This window comes from Channa argus, chromosome 4 (assembly GCF_033026475.1).
Source record: "Channa argus isolate prfri chromosome 4, Channa argus male v1.0, whole genome shotgun sequence".
Classification (NCBI taxonomy): Eukaryota; Metazoa; Chordata; class Actinopteri; order Anabantiformes; family Channidae; genus Channa; species Channa argus.
In genome coordinates, this window is record NC_090200.1 from 28,568,534 (window position 1) to 28,592,852 (window position 24,319).

The 24,319-nt window shown below is 39.0% G+C and overlaps 1 protein-coding gene across 7 annotated transcripts in view; it reads right to left on the minus strand.

Moving 5' to 3' along the window:
• akap13 (A-kinase anchoring protein 13) overlaps window positions 1-24,319 on the minus strand; it is a 114,131-nt gene that overhangs the window by 67,198 nt on the left and 22,614 nt on the right. For 6 of the 7 annotated variants that reach the window (XR_010914246.1, XM_067502285.1, XM_067502284.1 and 3 more), the window contains exons 2-8: window positions 19,278-19,340; window positions 13,882-13,925; window positions 9,894-10,056; window positions 6,290-6,387; window positions 5,731-5,808; window positions 5,375-5,528; window positions 4,021-4,213 (exon numbers count right to left, since the gene is read on the minus strand). Coding sequence is in view for 6 of the 7 variants with exons in the window: in XM_067502285.1 (XP_067358386.1) it covers window positions 4,021-4,213; window positions 5,375-5,528; window positions 5,731-5,808; window positions 6,290-6,387; window positions 9,894-10,056; window positions 13,882-13,914 (719 nt within the window). In the remaining variant the exon portion in view is untranslated. The remainder of the gene's footprint in view (window positions 1-4,020; window positions 4,214-5,374; window positions 5,529-5,730; window positions 5,809-6,289; window positions 6,388-9,893; window positions 10,057-13,881; window positions 13,926-19,277; window positions 19,341-24,319) is intronic. The other variant, XM_067502283.1, reaches the window with a different exon arrangement.

Genomic DNA, 24,319 nt, shown 5'->3' on the forward strand with positions numbered 1-24,319 from the left:
ACACACACCCTCACAGATAGGAAAAACACTTTCAAAATAAAAGCCTTTCATAATATTTTATCCACTTTTTAGCATTTAAATGCTAAAATGACTTTGTGGTGAAGTTTCCCTACACACAGACCCTCACAGACAGGAAACACACTTTCAAAATAAAAGCCTTTTATCATTCTTATTTTAATTATTTAGCATTTAAATGCTAAAATGAGTTTGATTTGAAGTCTCCCTACAGTGGACACACAAACTACCACACAGACACAGACAGGAAACACACTTTCAAATTAAAAGCTCTTTTCAACTTTTTTTTTTCAACAGTTTTTCAGCATTAAAATGGTTCCTTCATTTCTAAGTAGTTACTTCTAGCTTTTTTATTTACACTTTAATAGCAACTTTTTTACTTTGCTTCTTTTTTTGTTTCTTTTAACTTTGGGAATATTTACCTTTTCCTTTGTTTCTTACTACTTCTTTCCACTTTTGTTAATCAAGTTGTTGCTTTTTCACTTCTTCCTTTACACTTTTAATAGCAACTTTTTTACTTTGCTTCTTTCTTTGTTTCTTTTAACTTTGGGAATATTAACCTTTTCCTTTGTTTCTTACTACTTCTTTCCACTTTTGTTAATCAAGTTGTTGCTTTTTCACTTCTTACTTTTTTCTTTACACTTTCAATAGCAACTTTTTACTTTGCTTCTTTTTCTGTTTCTTTACACTTTAAATATCACCTTTTTAGCTATTTACTTCCATTGTTACTTTCTACTTTTTTTCTTTTCTTAATTCAACTTTTCTTGGTATTTTGGATTTTTTCTTTTATTGTCATCTTCTTTCTTTCTCTTTTTGTTTGTATTTATCTCTCTTCAGCGTTTGCGGCTTTGAACGTACAAACGCCTCTGCTCTCAGCAGCTTCTGAGCGGTCGGCCTCTACCGGGCGACTTAACAGCTCTCCCACGTAATTTCCTTGGAAATTGCCTTTTCTAGTTATTATTATTATTATAGCTCGTTTTTCGGTCGCTATCTAGTCCTAGACGGTTTGTCGTAGAAACTTCGTTCCACTTCCTAAACGTAGGTCCCTTTTAGGACAGGGGTGGTATTACTTTTCTCATTAATAACTTTTATACTTTTTATTATATTTCACTTTTTATGAACTTTTTTTCCCATAGAAAATGAATGGAAGGCACTTAAAATTTCCCTTCAACTTGCCACTTTTCATCTGCCTCTTGTGTCGTCATACTTTGGAGTAGAAACTTCATTTAAAGTTTATACGGGTCTAGTCCCTTTCAACTTTTTCTGGGTGGATCAGCTTCTTTCTATCTTTTATACTTTTTGAATAATCGCAGTTTTAGTTTTAGGCAACTTTTGGAGCTTTTTGAACTTTTCCATTAGTGTGTATTGCGGAATGTTGGAGCAGCTAGAGTGGGTGACATCACACGCACTCTAACTTTTCAGCTTCCACTTTTAGCAACTTTTTTCCTTCTTTTCCTTCAGTCAACTTTAATCTTACATAAACAAACTATACATCAGAATGTAGGTATTTTTGTCTTCTTTCAGTAAATGTAACTCTCATAGTCACAGGACTGACGGTTCTTTCTCCAAGTGTCCAGAAGCAGAGAGAGTGCCGTCAAAACTCCCATTGGAGCCCATTATAACAGAGGTTCTTAAATTCTAATCAAATCACAAACGGGGGGCTGTTTTAAAATCGCCACCACGCCTTCATTTTATGGAGTATCTTCAAATAAAGTACATCAGTGTGTTTATTGAAGCCTTTTGTCACTCACAGTTTTTGAATTGTTTCGATAGGACTAATACTTTTTCATATTTTGAGCATTTTGCGAGGCATAGTCTCAGCACTTTTCCAGCCTGCCTTTGCATTTGGCTCACATGACTCAGCAGGCGGGCAGCGGGCAGCAGTCATTGTCATGGTAACGGACACAGCTGCATGACGTCATGTAATCAGCCTCAGAGCTGTGTCCACACACTTTACCTGAGTTTTTCTCCCTCAACATACACAGTGGAGACACACACAGACACACACCCTCACAGACAGGAAATACCCTTTCAAAATAAAAGCCTTTCATAATATTTTATCCACTTTTTAGCATTTAAATGCTAAAATGACTTTGTGGTGAAGTTTCCCTACACACACACCCTCACAGATAGGAAACACACTTTCAGAATAAAAGCCTTTTATCGTTCTTATTTTAATTATTTATCATTTAAATGCTAAAATGAGTTTGTTTTGAAGTCTCCCTACAGTGGACACACAAACTACCACACAGACACAGACAGGAAACACACTTTCAAATTAAAAGCTCTTTTCAACTTTTTTTTTTTCAACAGTTTTTCAGCATTAAAATGGTTCCTTCATTTCTAAGTAGTTACTTCTAGCTTTTTTCTTTACACTTTAATAGCAACTTTTTTACTTTGCTTCTTTTTTTGTTTCTTTTAACTTTGGAAATATTTACCTTTTCCTTTGTTTCTTACTACTTCTTTCCACTTTTGTTAATCAAGTTGTTGCTTTTTCACTTCTTACTTTTTTCTTTACACTTTCAATAGCAACTTTTTACTTTGCTTCTTTTTCTGTTTCTTTACACTTTAAATATCAACTTTTTACTTATTTACTTCCTCCATTGTTACTTTCTTCTTTTTTTCTTTTCTGAATTCAACTTTTCCTGGGATTTTGGATTTTTTCCTTTTCTTGTCATCTTCTTTTTTCTCTTTTTGTTTGTATTTATCTCTCTTCAGCGTTTGCGGCTTTGAACGTGCAAACGCCTCTGCTCTCAGCAGCTTCTGAGCGGTCGGCCTCTACCGGGCGACTTAACAGCTCTCCCACGTAATTTCCTTGGAAATTGCCTTTTCTAGTTCCTGGTTTGAAATACCTAACTACCCAGCTGTAGGTTAAATAGTCACAGGCAAACTACGAATGAAACACAAATAGTGGAGACAACTCTGTTTGAAACAGAATCAGCTACTCATACAGTCATATGTCCTTACACTCCTGTGCCCTTTAATTTTCATCTTCCCTGTTCAGCAGGGGGACCAACTTACTTATTGGGATGTCATCAGTTTGAGAAAAATATGAAGATGAGTAAAGGTAGTGAAAGAAGGAAGAGGAATAGGCTGTGATGACAATGATAGTTTGTGCATACAAGGAGTTTGAGTCCAGTTTCTAAGGCACCAGGACTCACTGCACATGAAATATCAACTGGTTTTTATAAGCAGCCATAACTAAATTAGGGCAAGAATTAGGTCAATTTAAAGCAGTTAGGCTTTTGTAGCCTCTTATAGGATTTTGTGTATAGTAGTGTGGAGGGCTGCAACTCCCCAGAAACTCTACTTTCCACAGTTAGGTTAGAAAAAACTAAAAACAGGCCTGCAGATATCCTTACTTGCTGAGGGTAAAACCACAAAAAAGCTAAAAGCTCATTTCTATTGTGGGCCACTCCTAGGAAGCTCTCTAACAATGACTTTCCCTTTAATTTAATTGCCATACAAAGTTGTTAAAATAAATATGCCTGGGACTCACCAGTGAGGGACAAAATGACAAAAGCTTCTGTGCAGCATTATCAACAATATGTTGAATATACTCACTAGATGTATAGTTTAAATGATCCACCAATTTACTTAGACACATTGTGGCGCCTTATGTTTTTATAAGGTATTCATGTTTCTGTGTCCATTTACTCTGCACCGTGATGCTATAATATTTTCCTGAAACTGGTCTAGAAAGTGTTTAAATGTGACCCTGACTGCTGCTGGTGCCAGGGAATGTTCTCCCTCTGCAAAGTTACTACATGTTTTTACTGCTCAGCAGATTGTCTGAGTACATAGTTTATCTTGTCCACCAGGACACTGCCTGAGGGAGAAGTTCTCACAAACTGTGTGAATTCCTGTTTTCTGTCAGAAAGGTTGCTATCTAATATCATACTTCTAACAATAATCTAATCTATACTCACATTCACTTGTAGAAAACAAACCTCAGATTTTGAGCCTTCAGTATCCTTTAAAAGCTTTTACTGAGCAGGAACTTACTGTGTGAACAGCTCCACCAGCTGCTCATGTCCTTTACTCTGTGCCACACATGCTGGAGTCTGTCCCCAAGCGTTTGTCCTCCTCAAAGCCACCCTGGCTCCAGGTTGCTGTAGGAGGAATGAGCCCACCGTTCTTAGTCCACGACTGGCTGCCAAGTGCAGCAGACTGGACAGCTGCTGGCTCTGAGACTCAGCTGGGAGAAAGAAAAAAAGGGGGGGGATGAGGGGGTGGACTTAGTTGATAAGACAAGGCTAGTACATGCAAAAAAGGAGAAAATAAAAAAGAAAAGAAAAATACTTCACAATTTACTGACACTGTTTTTAAACCTAAACTGCCAATCATGAGGACAGGTTTCAGTTACATATAAAATAAAATTATATTAATTCCTGCGGCTGTAAAACATTTTTTCACAAATTCATTCATGCATTTAAAGCCAAAACCTTCCTATAACATCCTATATTAAGTTTTATCACTACTTTCTTTCCACCAGTCAATTTGTGATTCACCTTATGTGTAAGAATGGTAATGATAATTACCTGATGAGGATACGCAACTCAACCAAATTTGAATCCAACAGAATTCTTTATGGGTACAAGTCAAACAGATTTTTTACGTTATTGAATGTAAAAAAAATCATATATCATTTGATTATATGTGATATACATTTGATATCACATCAAATGTTCAACATTTAAAAATGTTGAAATTACTCTGATGTTGAATGTTATAAAGTAATAATTTAACAATTGATTTAATTTTCAGTGGGTAAAGTGTCAAAAAGAAAGAACTGGTAACACGATTTTCTAAAGACACTGTGTGGAAGGTAGGCACCAAGTTACAATGATTGAGCTGCAGGATGGGAGAGACCAGAATGATCATCCAATAAATAAACTACACTTGAGAGTATGTGAAAGTAATGTATGTTTGTAGTCTATTTATGGTGTTTAGTTAGCAACAACAAAAATAAAAGAAAGAAAATCACCCGTATTATATTTAAGGACTAATGTCAACAAGACAACATGAAAACAAACCCACAGGAGGACATCCTCCAAAACAGTGAGGGTCACATTTGACTCTTTATCCCAGTCAGACAAATATACATATGCAGAATAATAATAAAAGGCAATGAAACTGTTTTCAGACATATTTAAGTTAAAAGTGTCTAAATGCTTCAAGTGGGAGTTTCCCTGGCATTACTTGGAGATGCACAGTCTGCTGCTGACTTTGTATTCCCCTTGCAAATTGGAAGACGGTAAGCAACTAGGGCTAATGGTCGCTCCTTTTGGCTTTTAATCAACCCACAGGTACGACCCCACCAAACCTGGATTTTCAGAGTAAAAGCATGCTAACTCACCACTGCACTTGTCCAGTGGGGTGGAGGTGCACGTCCAGTCTTCCTTGTGTGTGATAGTGTCTGTTTGGCAGTCTGTCTGTGGTGCAGTCCTGTGGTGGGGTAGGCTGAGGTGTTTCAGGGCCAGGGTGAGACTCTCATCCAACCTCTCACACTCCTTAAGTGGAATCAGACACAAACAAAATACAAATCGATCATAAGTGACATTTTACTTACCTGTTATTTCTTAAAGCAGCATGAAAACATGATTAAACTATTGGTAGTTGTGGCCTAAAAAGTGCAAATATCCTTTTGAAAAAGAAGCCTTTTCCCAAATAAGTACAACATTTTTAGACCTCTCACAACCTCTTACCACTTACCAACTGATCATCCAATAGTAATGCTTCCTCTGGAGCAGTGTTTTCTAGCAGGTAGTGGGCCATATCAAGAGCCAAGTCCTAAACACAACACACATTATTATACACAATTATTGCTCAGAAAAGCTCCTTCAGATTATTTAGCTTAAGAAATCATACACATACTCAAACAGCTCAGAGCTCTGACCTATACAGTGACATTTTTGATTTTCTAACTACAATATAGGAAAACACTGCAAGACTGTTATTATCAATTTGTTGTTAGTAAGTTGAGAAGAAGTTGATAGCGTGGGTACACATTTTACAGTGTCAGTGCTCTCTGGTGGACAAGTTCTGTAACGGACCCTGTTTCTCACACATACACACACGCACTCCCAATACATACACTCAGTCTATACACAAGTAAAAGTCTTTCTTTTCTTGTATATCATTTCTACTGTTTCTCTGGTCAACTCTGTCAAAAAATAAAAAGTAAAAAAATATATAATTAAATAAACACATTACAAAATATGTGTACAGACAGCGTCTGTATCTTAAAGCTGTAATGGGACAATGCTGTTACCTGAACAAAGCAGAAGGTTTCCTGTGAATGTGTGTCCACTGGTGCACCGTGCAAATCCAAACATAGTGTCACCAAGACCTGCTCACACAAGTTATGGGCTACACAGAGAGAGAAACAAATTATTTCTGAAAACATCCAATAAAACTTTTTTCCAATAAAAGTTAAACGTAATTTCACACCTGTACATACAGTTCACCTGCACCATAGCAGATACTGTAAGTCAGAGCAAAGACTACTTCACTGTCATTCTCAGAAGAAAATGTCTCTCCTGCATGTTTAATTGGATTATGTATAATTTTTTATTTGTAAAGCCACATTTCCTTCTGCAATACAGCAGAAATGGTATCTGTCAAAGTAGTTTTTGCATTGTGCCCTGCACTGTTGACACTCGTCAAACCCCTGTCAGTGGCTTTTCAGTCAATTCACCACAATGACAAGACCATCAGGAATGATGAAAATGACCGCAGACCAATGCTCCACTTGGCCGAACACAGGGTTACGGAGTAAGCCGAAGCCAAACCGGTGCAAAATTAGGAACGATGAAACTAAACACCAGCTAAGCAGCATGATTTAGGAGAAGCCACCTCTGTACCATATTACATTACATGAACATAAAATTTGTATTTGCAGACATCTGGAAGGGGGAGTTGTTCAGTTGGTAGCGTGGCCGCTTATTGACTGCAGGGTCGGTGATTGAGCCCCGACTCTCACACATTGAAGTGTCCCTAGGTAAGGCGCTAAATCTCCGAACTGCCCAGTGCATGATGAACAGTGTATCTGAGTACCAGTCCCAAGCTTGGTTTAAACTAGGGAGGGTTGTTTCAGGAAGGGCAACAAGTGTAAAAAAGTGCCAAATCAATGTGCGGACCAACGAGCTGCTGTGGTGATGACAAGCTTAAGGGATAAGCCAAAAGAGGGGTCTTTTACCAGTGGATTTTCTTGCACTTTACCTAGATTTAATTTAAATTAAAATCTATTAATTACTTGACTTTAAAGCCCAAGTCAGATTGTGTGGCACTTTGGTTGTTTTTTCTGATGCACCTGTCACAATTTCAGGTAGGAGATTTCATTACATATAACGTGCTACAGCCATAGCAGATCACTTTATTTTGCTTGCTGTGTGTTTGCCTGTTCACTTATCTTTGAACACTTAGTATTTCTCTCACTACTCTATGGTTTTTGGTTGGCATTAGATCTTAAGAGTCAGCAGTAGATATTGGAGGAAGTGACACCTGGTATCTTGTAGATATACATTTCCCCTTACCTTGATCTGAACCAACCTTAAACTAACAATTGCTAAAACATTTGTCTGGTACCTTTCTATCTCTCACCAATTTAATGCAACAAGAGAAGGACTCACATATTTTTGCTAAAGTAGCAAAAATGCATGCCTCAAAATGTTGACAAATTAAGACTCAATGGGATAGAGTTTGTTGTCCGGGTACAAAGCCTTTCTGGGTCCAAACTCAGAACGAGTTCACCACTGACCACTAACCTAAAGAACATCTGTCAAAATTCTTAACAGCTGTTTAAATTGAAATCAAAATTTTATTAATTGCACCGCCCTATCAAGGCCTGAATTTCGTTTTCATTCTCTTAAATGCTTTACATAGCATTTTTGGGGCTACTACTTTCATTTTATTCTCCCCAGACTGGATTTTATAGCTTAGCTTCAACTTAAGTTGAGGCATATATTACACACAAACCCGGAAACTGACACTTTCCTTGAGAAAATGGAAAATAAACCTCCTATTAGAGTGTGGGTGAAAGGCATCACTACAATGTTAGGCGTCCTCTCTGAAGATGCTGAGGAGGAACGCGAGTGTTGGCATTATTGGCACTACCCTTAGTGTTAAGACCTTTCATATTTCAATATTTTTTTTATTTGCAGAATCTACTTTGGTTGAAAAAGATTTTAGCCAACGAGCCATGTGTACATACTTTCATGTTCACTTCTATGAAACCTGACTGTGAGAACGTGTGTGCTTTCACTGTTTAACATTGCTGTGTATAGTATGGGCTCCTCTTAATAGTCAATAGTTTAACCCTTCTCATTCTCAACTGACAAGTAGATCCTAACCCAATCCTCCACCATAAAAGTTTCTAGCTCATCCAAATTGTATGGTTTTTATACATCGACATTAGCCTTAAGTTCCCACCATAGATTCTCAAAAGGATTGAGACTTGGGCTCTAATATGGCCACTGCAGAAGCTTGATTTTGTTGTCGATTAAAAACTTGTGGACCAACTTAGATGTATGGTTTAAATCATCTTGCTGAAAGACAACAATCTAAAGCTACACTATGAACATAATCTTTTAATATTTTCATGAGGACCATGTTTAGCTGTGGGAACTTTGGTTTTAGGGTTGAAGGCCTCTCCCTTGCCTTCTTTGCTAAACAAAAGGAACATCTATGTACCCGAACAGCCCAAGTCTGGTTTTTTCAGAGTTCCAAAACTTATCCTCAAGGTTCAAATCTTCAAGAGCAAACTTCAGTGTGGCTTTAATGTGCCTCTGTGTTAGCAATTAGGTTTTTGACATCAAAGCCCACCACGGTGAAGAGCGCTCACAACAGTGTGCATTGAAATCTCAAGTCTAGAAGAGGCCACTTGCCCAACAATCATATTGGCAGATATGTGGGTATTCTTGTCGGCGTCTCAGAATATTTTTTGAAAGGTTGCACTTTCAACAAAGTATGTGTCTCCTTTGCAAGGAGGGAAATATTCCCCTGTTCTGCATAATAAAAATAACTATTACAAAGAATTTACAGAGTATTCCCTGTAAGTAAGTGTTTAAGTGCTACCAGCCCTATTACGTGTGTACGCTTAAACAACGTTCAGTGCAGACTGATTGCTCAGGTGGGTTTGAAAGGGGGAAAAAGTCACATGAAGGCAAAAAAATTTTTTTTGTTCTAAAATATACCAAATAAAGGCTCTAAAAATATTTTTTTTTTTTGCAAAGTTTTACAAATGATGCCAACATTGGGCAGTAATTTTGGAAAATGTCCAGAGTTCCTTAGGGACTAAAAATTCTGACATTAACCATACAGTAGGTGTGATGTGCAGACATTAGCTGTGCACCAACACACTCTTCAATGTGTTTTAGTAGAGACAGTGGTATCTACAATATGATAATATTGAACCCTTAAACTTAAACTGGGACTAAAACAAGCAGCTACCACAACCTTTTCTTATCTTGACCCTAATAAACTAAGCTCACCAAAAAGTGTTTTAGATAAATAGTATTACTAATAATAAACAAAAAGCTCCAAAAATAAAGTTTTAGTTAAACAAGAAAAATGCAAACTAAACATTTTAGGAATAAAAGAAGTTATAACAACATGAGAAATTAAGGGGGCCTGGTGGATCAGTGGGAAAGCATTGGGTTGGTATAGAGAAGACTTGGGGTACAAATTTGGGTTGTGGCAGAAACGAAGGGCATAATAACTCATGACTTTCTTTTTTTTTAAAAATATTTTATCATCAATGTTTTGACTTAAAAAAATAAAAAAAAACTGTATTGTACTGTAGGTGCATGCGCACGCTTGTGTGTGTGTTTGCATGTGCGTGTAAGTATACACTTGTATGCATGTGCGTATTGTACCTGGACACACAGCTTGCAGTGTGTTGTGGCTGACTCGTTTGGTGCTGCTCAAATGTCTCTGGGCGGATCCTAAAAATAATAGATAAAACTCCACCTCATCGTCTTCTCTTGCAGCGTGACACACGTCCTCATCGTCAAGCTGAACAGTCAATACACACTCTCCCTGAGAGGAAACACAAATTTCAATGAAAGACAACACAGACACAAGCACACCTTCTTGCTACTGCAGTACGAACATGTTTGACAGACATATCAGTCATGACTAGACCACAAACCTCAATCCAGCAGGACAGGAATCCTATGTTTTTACAGGACTGCTAAAATTTTGACGTTCATTGCATGTGTTTTAATTGTTTGTATTGGTTTTCTGGTAGTACAATAGGCACATTTGCTTGAAATGTTACTTGTTTTACATGTCACCTCATCTTGTGCTGTATTTATGCTGAGAGAAAGATTTTTCCAATCTTGTAGAAAATGCAATTTCAGTAAGAAGTAATATGATAGAAAATTACATAAAGAAAATTTGTACATGGAGGCATTTGTACCCACATGAGCCAATCATATTTAAACATTTCACATGGCTCTATCTCAACAAATTCTTAATAGATGTTTCTCATTTTTTTTACATTTTACTGTGCATCTCCTTCTATAATTTAAAAGGAGGATGGGCAATGGAACACAGGTATTAAATTATGCTAAAATACAGACTACTGTCCTTGTTGATCAATATTGAGTTATGACTGATATTTACATTTAATACAATTAAAAAGTAAGAAAAAGTTCACCATGTTTGAGCTTATACTGTTACAGTAAGGCAAACTGAAAGTAACGTTGACCAGTCCAACACAGGGTGCCTTTAAACATTACAGCTCCAAACATCTATATTCAGTCCAGTACTGACTGCTGCATAATAAATGCTGCATTGGAAACAATTTGATCCTGATTTGATCCTTTGTGCTATGATATCACACAGTCGCTTTGTTCTAATATGACCTGATATTACCTATAATAATGAAAATTTTTCATCATAAGCATGTGAATCTAAAATTATTTATGGTCAGCGCTAATATTACATATTTATTATTTCAGCCAAATCCCCAATTATTTCAGTGTAACATACTCTGCATGTTTACCAGACTAAAATGTGTCTTCTTTGTTTTCAGTCTTTAAAGTTTCATAGATTATTTGAGTTGAGCTGGGATTTGGGAAAAAAAGTTTCAAATTTGAGTACAAATAAAAATGGGATTTACTCTTGGGGAGAAAAAGGACCAGCAACTGAGAGCAGCAGCCTTTTCCCTTGGGAGGCACAGAGCCTTCATGGTCTATTCTGTGTTTTCACTGATGCATGGAAACATGACACAACACACACAGCACACTTCGTGCTGAACATGCAGTTAACAGCCTGTTAAGAGCCACACCCACATAGACAGGCTAACAATAGCACACAGGAATGTTTCAGATCACTCACAGTCACAACAAACACACACACGGAAACACACACACACACACAGATTACTTCTGCTAAACTTAGTCAGAGTGATACAGATATAAAGATATTGTCCCACTTTATGAATAAGGCTCAGCTCCCATACTTTGTGTTTAGCTAAGGTGATCTGCAGGGAAACATGAGGACACTGCATAAATATGTTTTTGTGTGTTGTTTTCATCATGATTCTTCCGTACGTGATTTCCCTTATTATGTTTTGCATTATATTTATTGAAATACTTGGGACAGTCTATAAAAATTTATTCCCAACCCTAGTCCTCAGGGAGCCCTGCTGTGCTTGTTTTCCAACTATCCCTGTACCCACTTGCATATTACTTGAATGAGTTATGTTCAGTCAGAGGGTGGAAGATACCATGTTAGATTAAGGAGGGGTGGGGGCAGACAAAGCAAAGTGATATGTTCCAACTTTTGATTGACCAAAACACCTGATCCAGGTAATCAGCAGTGGATAGGAAACTAGTAGAGTAGGCATAGTTGGAAAATAATCAGTGCAGGGGAGTCCCTGGTGGCCAGCAAGGGGAGAACATGCAAACTGCACAAAGAAAGGCCACAGCTAGCTGGGGATTCTAACCAGGGACCTTGTAGCTATGAGTCGTCAGCACTAACCAATCCACCATAGTCCTGCCCAACCACCATCATCAAAAGTTAACAGTTAGAAGACAATTTTATACATAACAGTTGATTAAAATATGCTGTGTTTTCACACAAAATTTGCAGTAACTTCTTGTGTATACTGTGTGTTCTGGACACTTCAAACTTTTAATAGATTTTCTTTTCTGTGTAAATGAACTCAAGACTCATGGTTATAAAAATATCTGCTTCATTGACGAGAAAACGCATAACTAGCAAGGTTTTCCTCTTTTTAGATAATATAAACATAATATCACCATTAGGAGCAACAAAGTAAGGCTTTCACAGAGTCATTGTAGTCTGGGCTCTGAATGCTCCTGGAGCAGAGGTTACCACCACTTGGTAATTGTCTTGTCCCAACAGGTGGCTAATGCTATGGCTTCTATGAAGAGTTACTGTCTGTAACTGCACTGTATATATTGTATATACTGCATCACCGATATGTGTTGTACATGGAATTACTGCTGATTGCCTGCTGTTACCATTATAAACTGCCTGCACCTTAACATGGCTGTCTTTGCTCGCTGTTAAAATTGTGGGGATGAACAGTGCAGCAGAAAGTTGTTTTGGCTGCTGTTCAGCTTGGCTTTATCCATCTCATGCTAAAGCCAGAGTTTGACAGAAGCAGTTGCTGGTAACGAGGTCGTGAAGTGTCAGACGGCTAAGGAAAGATTGTGGGGTGGTGTCGCCGACCCACGGTGGCATGTTCTTGCAGTGCTTGTGCGATTTTCCTCTGGGTACGCCAATTTCCTCCCACAGTCCAAAGACATGCATGTTAGGTTAATTAGTGCCTTTAAATTGAGTGTGAACATTTGTCTGTCTGTGTTGGCCTTGAGATAGCCCTGGATACCTGTCCAGGGTGGACTCCAACTCTCTCCCTGAACAGGATAAGTCGTTACAGATGGATGATGGGGGTTTTCATACCCTTTAGGAACCTGTCGTGTTGACACCACTACAAATTTTTTGTAGCCCAGCTGGAGATATTCAAACAATGACTCAGATTACTCAGTTGATTCTACTATTTTAGTAGTCCTTAAGCTACTACATCAAACGCCAGAAATTGCAGAACATTCAAAGTTCAGACTACAAAGCATTCCACCACTCATGAAGCCGAAGGTAAACAGTTAACAAGGCTGACCACATAAAACTCCATGGACATTTGGCAGACACTATGTAAACATTAACAACATCAGCAAAATGCATAAAGAATCTGTTACATATATATATTTACATGAGTTTAGTCTGAATTTAAACCCATAATAGTAAATAAAATGTAATTACCAATATAATCTTTGTACACAGCATTCATTTTGAGAATTTTATTCATGTAACTGCATTTGGAAAAAGTTTTTGTGGATGTTGAAAGTCAGAATAACAGAAGTCAAAGTACTTGGATTTGGTTGGAGTTCATAACTCCATGTTTGAAAGCTGTTCTGTTGTAGTTTTTTTTTTTTTTTATGTAGGAAATTGGAAATTGGAAATATCCAGCCTCCAACGTGGCATTGAACAGAGCACACTGAATGGTGTATCTAAACGGTGAACCAACTAACCAGATGGACAAATGGCACTGTAACAAAGTGGCTGTTGGTGTGAGGCCTCTCCTTAATCTGCAATTGTGTGTCATGCTGAGCACTAATTTACACACTCTGTTTCAAGCTGGACTGTATTGTCTGAGGCTGAACCAAGTGAAAAAACTGTTAAAGACTGTTTTGTCTTCCTGCCCTGCACAAAGTGATTACCTGAAGTGAAAAATAGGAATGGAGCTAAAAACCACCAACTATTACTGCACTCAGAGAACATTCATACTGCAGGACTTGAGTGCGACACAGTCTGATAACCATCACTACTTACGTAGAGTGGAGCCTGCTGCGGATTCAGTTTCATGGTGCTGCAGTCTGGAAGGAAGCATACAGAAACAGACATGTGAGCTTTAACTCAGCAATGTTGGAGCATAAAAACAGGAAATCAATTAGTTTATATGCATAGATACTTGAGCTGTCAGTTGATTAAAACTTCTGATCCCCATGACTGTCATCATCATTAATTGCAACTGATTCCACTTGTGTGTGTGTGTGTGTGTGTGTGTGTGTGTGTGTGTGTGTGTGTGTGTGTGTGTGTGTGTGTGTGTGTGTGTGTGTGTGTGTGTGTGTTAGAGATGCAGACGGTGAAGAAACTGCATCAGGAACACTACAACTGTTCATATCACTCTCACTATTCGAATGCAAAAAAATAAATAAAAAATGCTGAGAATTACAACTCACAGTCACTCAAACTCTCGAGCTCTGCACAGGTGAGGCAAAAAGGTGATCATAACAAAATCTGTGTTTAACTGTGTCAAAGGAAATTTGTGGCATTAAAAGGAATTTGCCTTTGCATTATTGCTGCATTAACATTGACAGCCTTATTAAATACATAATATAATTATTTGCTTTGAGGAAAAACATTTTTTGCACCTGCAGACAGATACAGTGATGACAGGAGGATGCCTAAAGAGGGTGTAATACAGGTTCAGTAGAGATTATGTAGCCTCATTCAGCAGTTAAACGTCTTTATGTTTTTACGGACGTCTTTAAAGTTGGCTGTTGTGTTCAGTCTTTTTTCAGTAGGCAAACATCTGTTTCCCCTTCTTCCCCTTTACAGAGTGACACACATGCTCTGTTGCCACCATCACTGTGTTTTAATGCAGATGTCCCCTGATAGTTCTTCTCATCTACATCATCACACAACTGAGTGGAGCAGCAGGAGGCTTATAAATACTTTGTCAACCAGCAATGGTTTTCAAGCTTAAATCTAATGGTTTATTAGATTTAATTTTACTTTAATAAAAAAAGAAAGTATTTTCATATTCAGACTTTACTCCATTACATGCATTTGAAATACTGTATACTTTATACCTTAATACTTTTGAGAATCACATAAATAATCGCATTATAATCATCAGATTTATTATTGATAAATTATTTATTATAAATGATTTTTTATTTATTTAATTTATTTATTGATCAATGCTGTGAAATTAACAAGCTATGCAGCAGCACATAAAGTCATTCATTATAATTATTATATTTAAAACATACAATCCTCAAAACGGTGTGTCAGCTCCAGCATTAGAAGCAAACAACAATGAAGTGATGAAAACATTTATGTATGAATTACATATAATTTCCACTGGTTTAAAATTAGGTTATTCAGAGATTCAGGATTCAGATTCCTTAACTAAATAATCAGTACTTCTTCCACCACTGCCAGTGTTTTAACATTTCACTTCTAGATAAACTTAGTTTGTAGGTTTGAAACACGACCACAAGCAAAGATAACAAGACTCTGGACACTGACCACCACAGAAACAGTTGGAACTACCATCTGTGAATCAGCAGTGCCGAGCATGTGAAGCACCTGACACCTAAGAGTCCTGCTTTCAGCATCTACGTCTCTGCTAGACTATGTGTGACGTCAATTCCATCACTTTGCAAGTCCATAAAGGTCAGCGTGGAGTCTGTGCAGATGTCCACCTGCAGTCCAAATATTTATGTCCACACTGTGTGTGCACTGATTGTGCGAGTGCCAGACAACAAAAGCTCTTCTTCTTGCTGTTGCTACTGTCCAGAGCTGCCATCATGTACTGTGCAAAGGTCTCAGGCCACCATCTGCTCTGGTTGCAGTGGCAAATGGTAGAGCTCATGCCATGTACACTACTTATAGAGTTGCATTTTGGGATACTTTAATTGCACTATATAGTGGATATTTTCACACACACACACACACACACACACACACACACACGCTATATTCAGACACTACTACAAAATGGTGAACACACTATATAGTGAGTAGGGGTTGATTGTGGACACAGCCTTTAACTGTATTTTAGGCCTTTTTCAGTGCATATATAATTAATTATAATTACTGTAAGTCTTTGACTCTGTGGAGACCGGCCCATAACTGCAGGAGTAAACTGTAAACTGTTCCCAAGGAGAACTAGCATGACAAATTTAAACCTGTATATAGTTTTCAGCATTTAAGACCCCAATAATTCAGACAATATCACCACTTGCAGAGATGCAGCCCTAAACCTTGACAGACCCTCCACCATGTTTCACTGCAGGATGCAATCACTCATTCTTCCATCTCTCTTTAGTTCTTCTTATATAGTGGGCAGGACACGCACCAAACTACGACAGGAGATACACTCAACAAGTGCTGGTTGAAATTTGTTTATTGGTTTCAGAGGTAGCTGAGTTTCTGTTTTTAATAGAGTTAAAAACTATAGGTAGAAAGTTTTGCTCTTCTGGTAAAGTGGATATTTGGTCTTTTATTGGTGGTAGTTTCAGCTTAGTAATCACCGAGCATTCACACCTTTGACCTAACAAAGGCACACAAGTTAGGTTGGTTTCAATGAGGTGGCGGTTTCAGCTGTAGCCAATTAAAAACCATATATAATGCACCTGTTGGGCTGGAGCGTCAGCCCTTGTGTTCAGGCCTCCTTGTGTGAAGACTGACTGTGTAAAGACGAGTAAGTCTACCTGCACGATTCCACCGAGCAAGGACATTAGGTAGTTTATTTCTAACTTCTTTTACTTCTTCTGTTTCTTTACTTTGCATCACATTAACCCTTTCTACTCCGGAAAGCCTTTTTTTTGTTATACCCTGTGTTTTCAGCAGATCCCTGTTCTCCTCTGCAGATGCAGGACATGGCCTACTACTAGAAGACAACAAGTTTCTCACCTGAACAATCTCACCCAGACCACTTTGACACCAGCCTCTTTTTCTCTTGCCCTGTGGAACTGCCAGTCTGCAGTGAACAAGGCCGACTTCATTCCAGCCTTTGCTACATAGTCAGCTGTTCACCTGCTTGCATTTTCAGAAACCTGGATCATGCCACAGAACACTGCCACCCCAGCTGCACTCTTCACCAATTTTTCCATTCTCCCACACTCCTCGCTCATCAGGTCGGCGGGGGTTGGGACTGGACTTCTCATCAATGATACCTGGAAGTTTTCCTCAATAGCTCCCTAAACAATCTGTCATCTCTGGAATATTATTCCGTTAGGATCACAGCACCGATTATAGTCCAGGTGATTGTGATATAGCAACCACGGGGCCAGCTGGGGAACTTCTGCCATGAACTGGACACATTGCTGTCCCAGTTCCCTGAAGATAGCACTCCTCTCATCGTCATGGGAGACCTGAACATCCACCTGGACAAACCACAGGCGGCTGAAGTGAGTCTGGTCTCCACTCCTCCGACCCACAAAGCTGGCAACAACCTCGACCTCATCCTCGCGTGGAACTGCACCACAGACAACATCTTTTTCACTCCTCTGCATTTATCTGATAATTTCTTCATTCAGTCTTCATGCCTAGAGCTTCGCATTCTCCCGCCACACTTGTAACATTCCGTCGTAACCTCAGGTCTCTTAACGCGGACCGATTCTCCTCGCTGGTCTCCGCAACTGTGCCCCCAACACAGGACCTTTCCATTCTCGATGCAGATGCAGCCACGGACAGCCTCTGCAATACACTTTCATTGTGTCTGGACTGTCAATGCCCCATGTCTTTGAGACCCATGCGTCCCTCAGCTTCTAATCCGTGGCTCTCCGACTGGAACAACTCAGGAGTGCTGAGAGGAAGTGGCGCAAATCCAAGACTCCATCTGCCCTTGCTGAGTATCAGGATCTGCTTGGATCTTTTTCACAGTGTCACCAGGGCAAAGATCGATTACTACCAGGAGAAGCTCAGCGACACCTCAGACACGAGGAAGCTGTTCTCCACTTCCAAAACACTCATTTACCCACCTTCACCTCTGGCATCTACCCCTCTCACCGCTGACGACTTTGTCGACTTCTTTACCAACAAGGTGGCAGCCATCAGCTCACAGTTGTCTCCTCCAGATGATGACATCCATCTAACTTCTTCCAGCACTGCATTGCTCTCATCATTTGCAATTCTGACTGAGGATGACGTATCCACCCTCCTCCTCTCTAACCATCCGACCACCTGCTCTCTGGATCCAATCCCTTCCACTCTCTGGATCCAATCCCTTCCACTCTCCTTCAAGCAGTTGCACCCGCACTAATGCCAGCTATTACACAAGTCATCAACACATCTCTTTTCCAACCTCATTCATGCAGGCCCAGATTACCCCACTGCTCAAGAACCCTTCTCTTGATCCCTCTGTACTGGAGAACTACCGACCTGTCTCCCTTCTTCCATTTCTGGCCAAGACAATGGAACAGTCTTCAATCAACTCTCAGACCTTCTTTCCAAGAACAACTTCCTCAATGTCAACCAGTCTGGCTTCAAGAGGAGTCACTCCATAGAAACTTCACTCCTGACTGTTGTGGAATATCTTAGAACTGCAAATGCCACAGGTCAGTCTTCTGTCTTAATTCTACTTGATCAATCATCAGCCTTTGACACTGTGAATCTTGTCCACACTCTCTGATTTAGGCATCTCTAGATCAGCTCTAGACTGGCTTTGTTCTTACCTAACGGGACCTTCAAGGTATCCTGGCCAGGGGCATCTTTCTCGCTCTCATAGCCTCTTTACCGGTCTGCCGCAGGGCTCAGTTCTTGGTCCTCTTCTTTTTTCTGTCTATACTGCATCCCTGGGTTCCATCATTCACTCACATGGTCTTTCTTATAACTGTTACACTGATGACACACAGCTCTTCCTGTCCTTTCCACCGGACGACTTCACTGTTTCATCACGCATTTCTGCCTGTCTCTTAGACATCTCAGCCTGGATGAGAGAAAGACATCTTCAACTTAACCTCTCCAAGACCGAAGTCCTTGTTTTCCCAGAAAAACACAACATCAGCATCAACATTGGATCTACAGTGATTATCCCCACTAAGTCGGACAAAAATCTGGGGGTCATCATCAACGACCAACTGAGCTTTAAGGACCACTTCTCCTCAGTCTCTAGGGCATGCAGATTTGCCCTCTACAACATCAGGAAGATCAGACCCTACATTATGGAATATACAACCCAACTCATTGTACAGGCGCTGGTCATATCTCGTCTTGATTACTGCAACGCTTTGTTGAAGGGGTTACCAGTATCCACAATCTAACCCTTGCAGATGATCCAAAACGCAGCAGCTCGCCTCATTTTTAATCAGCCAAAAAGGACCCATGACACACCACTCTTCAGATCTCTACACTGGCTTCCTGTAGCTACTCACATCAGGTTCAAAGCTCTATCTCTTGCTTACAGGGTGTTTAAGTCAACAGCTTCTGCTTACCTCAGCTCACTCATTCAGGTTTACAATCCTTCCCGTCCGCTGCGGTCTGCCAACGAACGACATCTGGTGGTCCCAGCACCGCAAAGAAGACACAAAGCAAAACTTTTTAGTGCAATAATCCCACGATGATGGAACAAGCTACCAAACTCTGCACACTCACTCCCAATATTCAAAAAACTGCTGAAAACAGAACTTCCACATCTTTCTATGCACTTAAATCTATGAAATTTGTGAAATATAAACACTTTTCTCATAGGACTTTGCTTTGATGTTTACTCCTTGACTTAGATTCTTGCTGCCTTGTACCTCACTTGTAAGTCACTTTGGATAAAAGCGTCTGCTAAATGACTAAATGTAAATATATTGTTGACGACTACAGCCAAAATTTAAAACCGATTTGTCATTACATAATTGTCTTTTCCAGACCTTTTCTTAGAGCAAGAGAGGTGAGGGTGCTGTCAACCCTTGTTACACCTTTTATGTGCCACCAAATATGCCCTCTGGTTCACATGTCCATAGGAATGTCTTGTTTACAGTGTAATATGTTATCAGTCAGTAGCACAGAAGTGCAGGGGAATTAGAACTGCACTGACTTTTTACATAGACTTAACTTACCAGATTATAGTCATCTTTCTCAGGAAAGAAAATTTCTTTACTGTCATGCAAACAAGAAAACTTGTTCCAAAATTAAGGTAATGGATTAGCGAAATCTGATTCTGAATGGGCTGTTAGGGGTTCAGGGTCTTGCCCAGGGACACTTCGACATATAGCCAGGGCCGGGGATCGAACCACTCACCCTGTGGTCCGTAAGCAACTGCCTTTACCAACTGAGCTATAGCCGCCCCATAAGCAGGTTTCTAATAAGCTTTCTCTAAAAGCACATTTGCAGGCCAAAAGGCTGCAAAAAGGGCAAGTTGATGAGTGAAAGACTGATAAAGAAAGATATCATTAACAGACCAATATCGCCTCATTAAATCACTTAAGTCCACCTAAGGTTTGGCTACCTTATCTCATACTAAGCCATAAAGTAACCCCCCCCCCCCCCCCAAAAAAAGTGAAAACTTAGAAGAAAAATAGAAATATTTTATTGGGCCTGTATATGTGCCAACATTCTACAGTCATTCTAAGGTGACCCACAACATCGCAAGATGAGTATGAGTGTCTCACTGTTCTAATGACACATAAAGTCAGAGAACTGGGGTCACCACCAGCTCGTCTACATGCAGTGATGTGGTCGGCCTATTCATAGCCAGGAAACAGGAAGTCAGAAGAAAACAGAGAAGCCTTATACAAGTCTTATAAAGCCTTCTCTAAAGCACACACGCACACACACACACACACACACACACACACACACACACACACACACACACACAGGAAGACACCCTTCATCCCTTTGCATCTTGTAACAGTGACATACTGTGACAAACAGACTGAGGGTGAGCATTTGAACTGTACTGTAGGCTGTGAAGCAGGACTTTAAGGCCAATTACATGTTAAGGTTAGTTACGGTTTGAATTTTATTGATTCCAATTCTTCCAATCCTTTCTGGATCTTATTAAATGTATATTTTCACTCCAAAATAGTTAAAAACAATAACTTTAAAAATTGTTAAAATTCTGACTTTAACTCAGTTTTGAAAATAAAACTAACTCAGTTTTGAAAAATAAAATAATCTTTTGTTTATGTTTCAGTTCTTCATTCTGGTGTGGATTTGTTCATAACACCCAATCCACTGGGTACTCCCCACCCAGACCATAGGTGGTGTCGTGAAATAATTTGCTCTAAAACGTGGACTACAGTTTTCTCAGGCAAATTAAAAAACAATTTTTAAAATAATTACATGCTACATAATTACATGAAACACTACTGTAGCCTGGTGCTTGCCTGATCAAAACTGAAACTCACAGTTGACTCTTCAAACTTTACTTCTGCAAACGGCAGAAGAAAAACTGTTTTTAGTTTAACTGGGTAAAACAAGATTTTTTTCTATTTGCCTTCTTCTTTCCTCCATGTAGCAGTCTGATTTCATCTCCTTCTGTCTCTTCCTCCCTTCATTTATTCTAAAATAAAAAATACTTACCAAGTAGTAACGATATTCAACTGACACACAACTACTTTGTTTTGTTTCATTTGACATGTTGATCTTTTTGATTGACATGTTTCTTTTGTCTAAACTCTCCCATCCATGACAGTAGCCTCTTCAGTACAGGATTTTAAGTTAGACAATCCTGTGTTCTTGCATTCAGACTTTTAAAAGATCAAAGTCCATCCACAGCAGATCACGATTCACATATTCTTTTTATTCTAACTCCCCCAGCTGCTGGCATATATCAAAGCATAAATGTTAATGTGACATCATGGGTATCAGTTATACTTTAGGAACCATCGATATATCCTGATACAAAATGTCAGCCCTGTTCCCCTTTGAAATCTCTTTACAACAGTTGTAGGTGGTGTAGTAACCAACAGAGAGAACATTGTGATCATTAAAAGCCAAAATAATTTCTCAGCAGCAGACAGTTGTTTAACTTTTAGCTTCAACTATCATGTGATTAATGACCACAACATATTTTCTCCCTTCATGAGCTCACACTGCACAATATAAGACTTATCACAGCTTGACTGAAGAGAATCAGCATTAGAACTGAAAACAGGTGCAACAATTGAAAATTGGATGTTGTATATTGTATCACACTAAATGAAAACCAATGCACTGTTTGATCTGCCGCACATCATCCCAACAAGTAAGCAATAAGGTGCCAGGTACAAAACACATGACCTTCTTATCAGACACATGTATAAGTGTGTTATTGGATGTGAAATAAAGGCTTGCTTTTTAATTTAATTGGGGGGTCTTTATTTTACAGTCAGAATAGAGAGAAATGGAAATCGAAGCAGAGAAAGGGTATCACATGGAACAAAGCTTAATTGTGGACACTTAACAAGATAGTGATTTGTGAGGGACACTGCGACAACCAAATCATACAGTGTCTCGACCAAACTAATGAAGTCACCCCTGAGTGGACTTAATAAAGGGGCTCAGTTATCAAAGAACATTAAGCCTGAGACTTTAAGAAGATTGAAGTTTACAGCATCAGATCCTCTTGACCTTCTGTCTGTCTGGCTGAAGAGATAATCCACCCCGCTGAAGAGATAATTCCCCCCGTACGTGTTGGGGGAAACAACAATAAGACAGAGATCCAAACATATTGAAGACAGGTGTGAGGCCTTCATAATCAAACTGTAGACATTATAAATAGCCTTATCATGTCTGTCCACATCTGTACACAGGGTTTACCCTGGCAATCGTTTCCTTGCCAGGGTTTAAGACTGAGGTCCCAAAACTGAGCTTGTTAAAAAAAGAAATATTTCCCTGATCTACATATGGTCTGCACTTATATACATAATGCATGTGTACTTTTTAAGATGTTTTAGGGGGAAAATATGGGGTAACAATAGCTTCAAAACCATTTCTGTGTCAATCCATAATTCATTATAATTGGCTTAAATCTCGCAATGAATAATCTACACATATCCTGCTTCTTCATAGCTCCTCTCGTCTCTGTCATTTACATTACATTCTTTCCATTCATTTCTTAATGTTTTCAGTGCTTGTCTCTTTCTCTTTGACTTCTTCCTTCTCTCACCTGCCAAATTGTATTTGAAATATATCGGCTTAGAAATATATAGAAATTCAATAGACTGCCCTTGGGGGGCTATTTGTGTTTACTTAGGACTTTTCACTTAGGAATTACAGAAATTACACAAAATTAGTTTTAGTTAAAAAATAATGTATAACAGTCTAAGTCAATAGGCTCTGACACCATGATTATTAGACCTAGAGTACATAGTTTGAATGGGATCAGGCCAGTCTGTTTGTGGTCAGCACATGAACATAATGTTAACCCTGTCCTGAACACATCATATATTCCCCCCCCCCCCCCCACCCCCCCCCCCCCCCCCAAAGCAAAGTGGAAAAAAACAAATCAAATTTGTTGGTGCAATCTTTCATCTGTAGGCCTAGAGAAAACAGGGCCAGTGACTAAATGAAAATATTACTGGCCTCTAGTCAGAGAATCTTACTATTAAAATAAAATACCGGTACCTCATTATAACATGCGTTTCATCCCTTTACATAAACTCAAAGTATTAAAAAAGTTTAAACATTCTAACTTTGATGAATTGGATCTAAACTAACTAGTTCATTTGCTTGGACGAACCTGCCAGTATAGTAAAAAAAGATGAACATGATGAAGAGTCACTCAGATGATGTCTCAGGATGAAGATATTACATCCATGGGTTTGAATGGTTCTGAAATACAAGCAGTATTAGTAAAGTTAAGTTAGCTCAAGTTATCTAGAGCAGCTTTATAAAATTCAGCTGTCTAAATGCTTTTTTGACCCTACGTGTACTCGCAAACCTCGCACTGTGCCGGGTTGTGTTGGGTGGGCGTAGTTTCATTTTAATTTAAGAGACTCTACATAACAAGCAGCTCACAGACACGGGCACATTGAGCACACCTTCACTCACAGAGTTACAGTCTTAAGCAAAGATTTTGTGTTATGGGTGAGATAATTCACTCCACTTTGAATTTTCAAAACTGAGTTAAAGTCAGAAAAGTTCTTGGTGTCATTTCCAATTAATTCTCCAGAAGGTCTAAAATTGGAAAGACCTTCATTCTATCAGATTCAGTCAACATATGATGAAGGAAATTAAGTTGCTCAAACACAGGAGAAGACAAATGAAAAGAGTTATGTTTAATGTAGCACATCTTTGGCTGCCATCTTGGATGCTTTTTGAAATTTTACACGAGAGTTAGCATTTTCCTTTTAAACCAGAGCCCATTTGATTCAGGAGCTAAAAACAGGTGACAACAGACGGCATAGGTGTTGGTCCAATGAAAATATAGTTGCAACTCTTATCAGCACCCTTTCATGTAGATTTCACTCTTATTCTTATTACCACCTACAAGCTCCAGGTGCAGTACCAGACACACAAACAAGTACAAAGTGCTTGTGCTTGTGCTGTGCTAAGGACT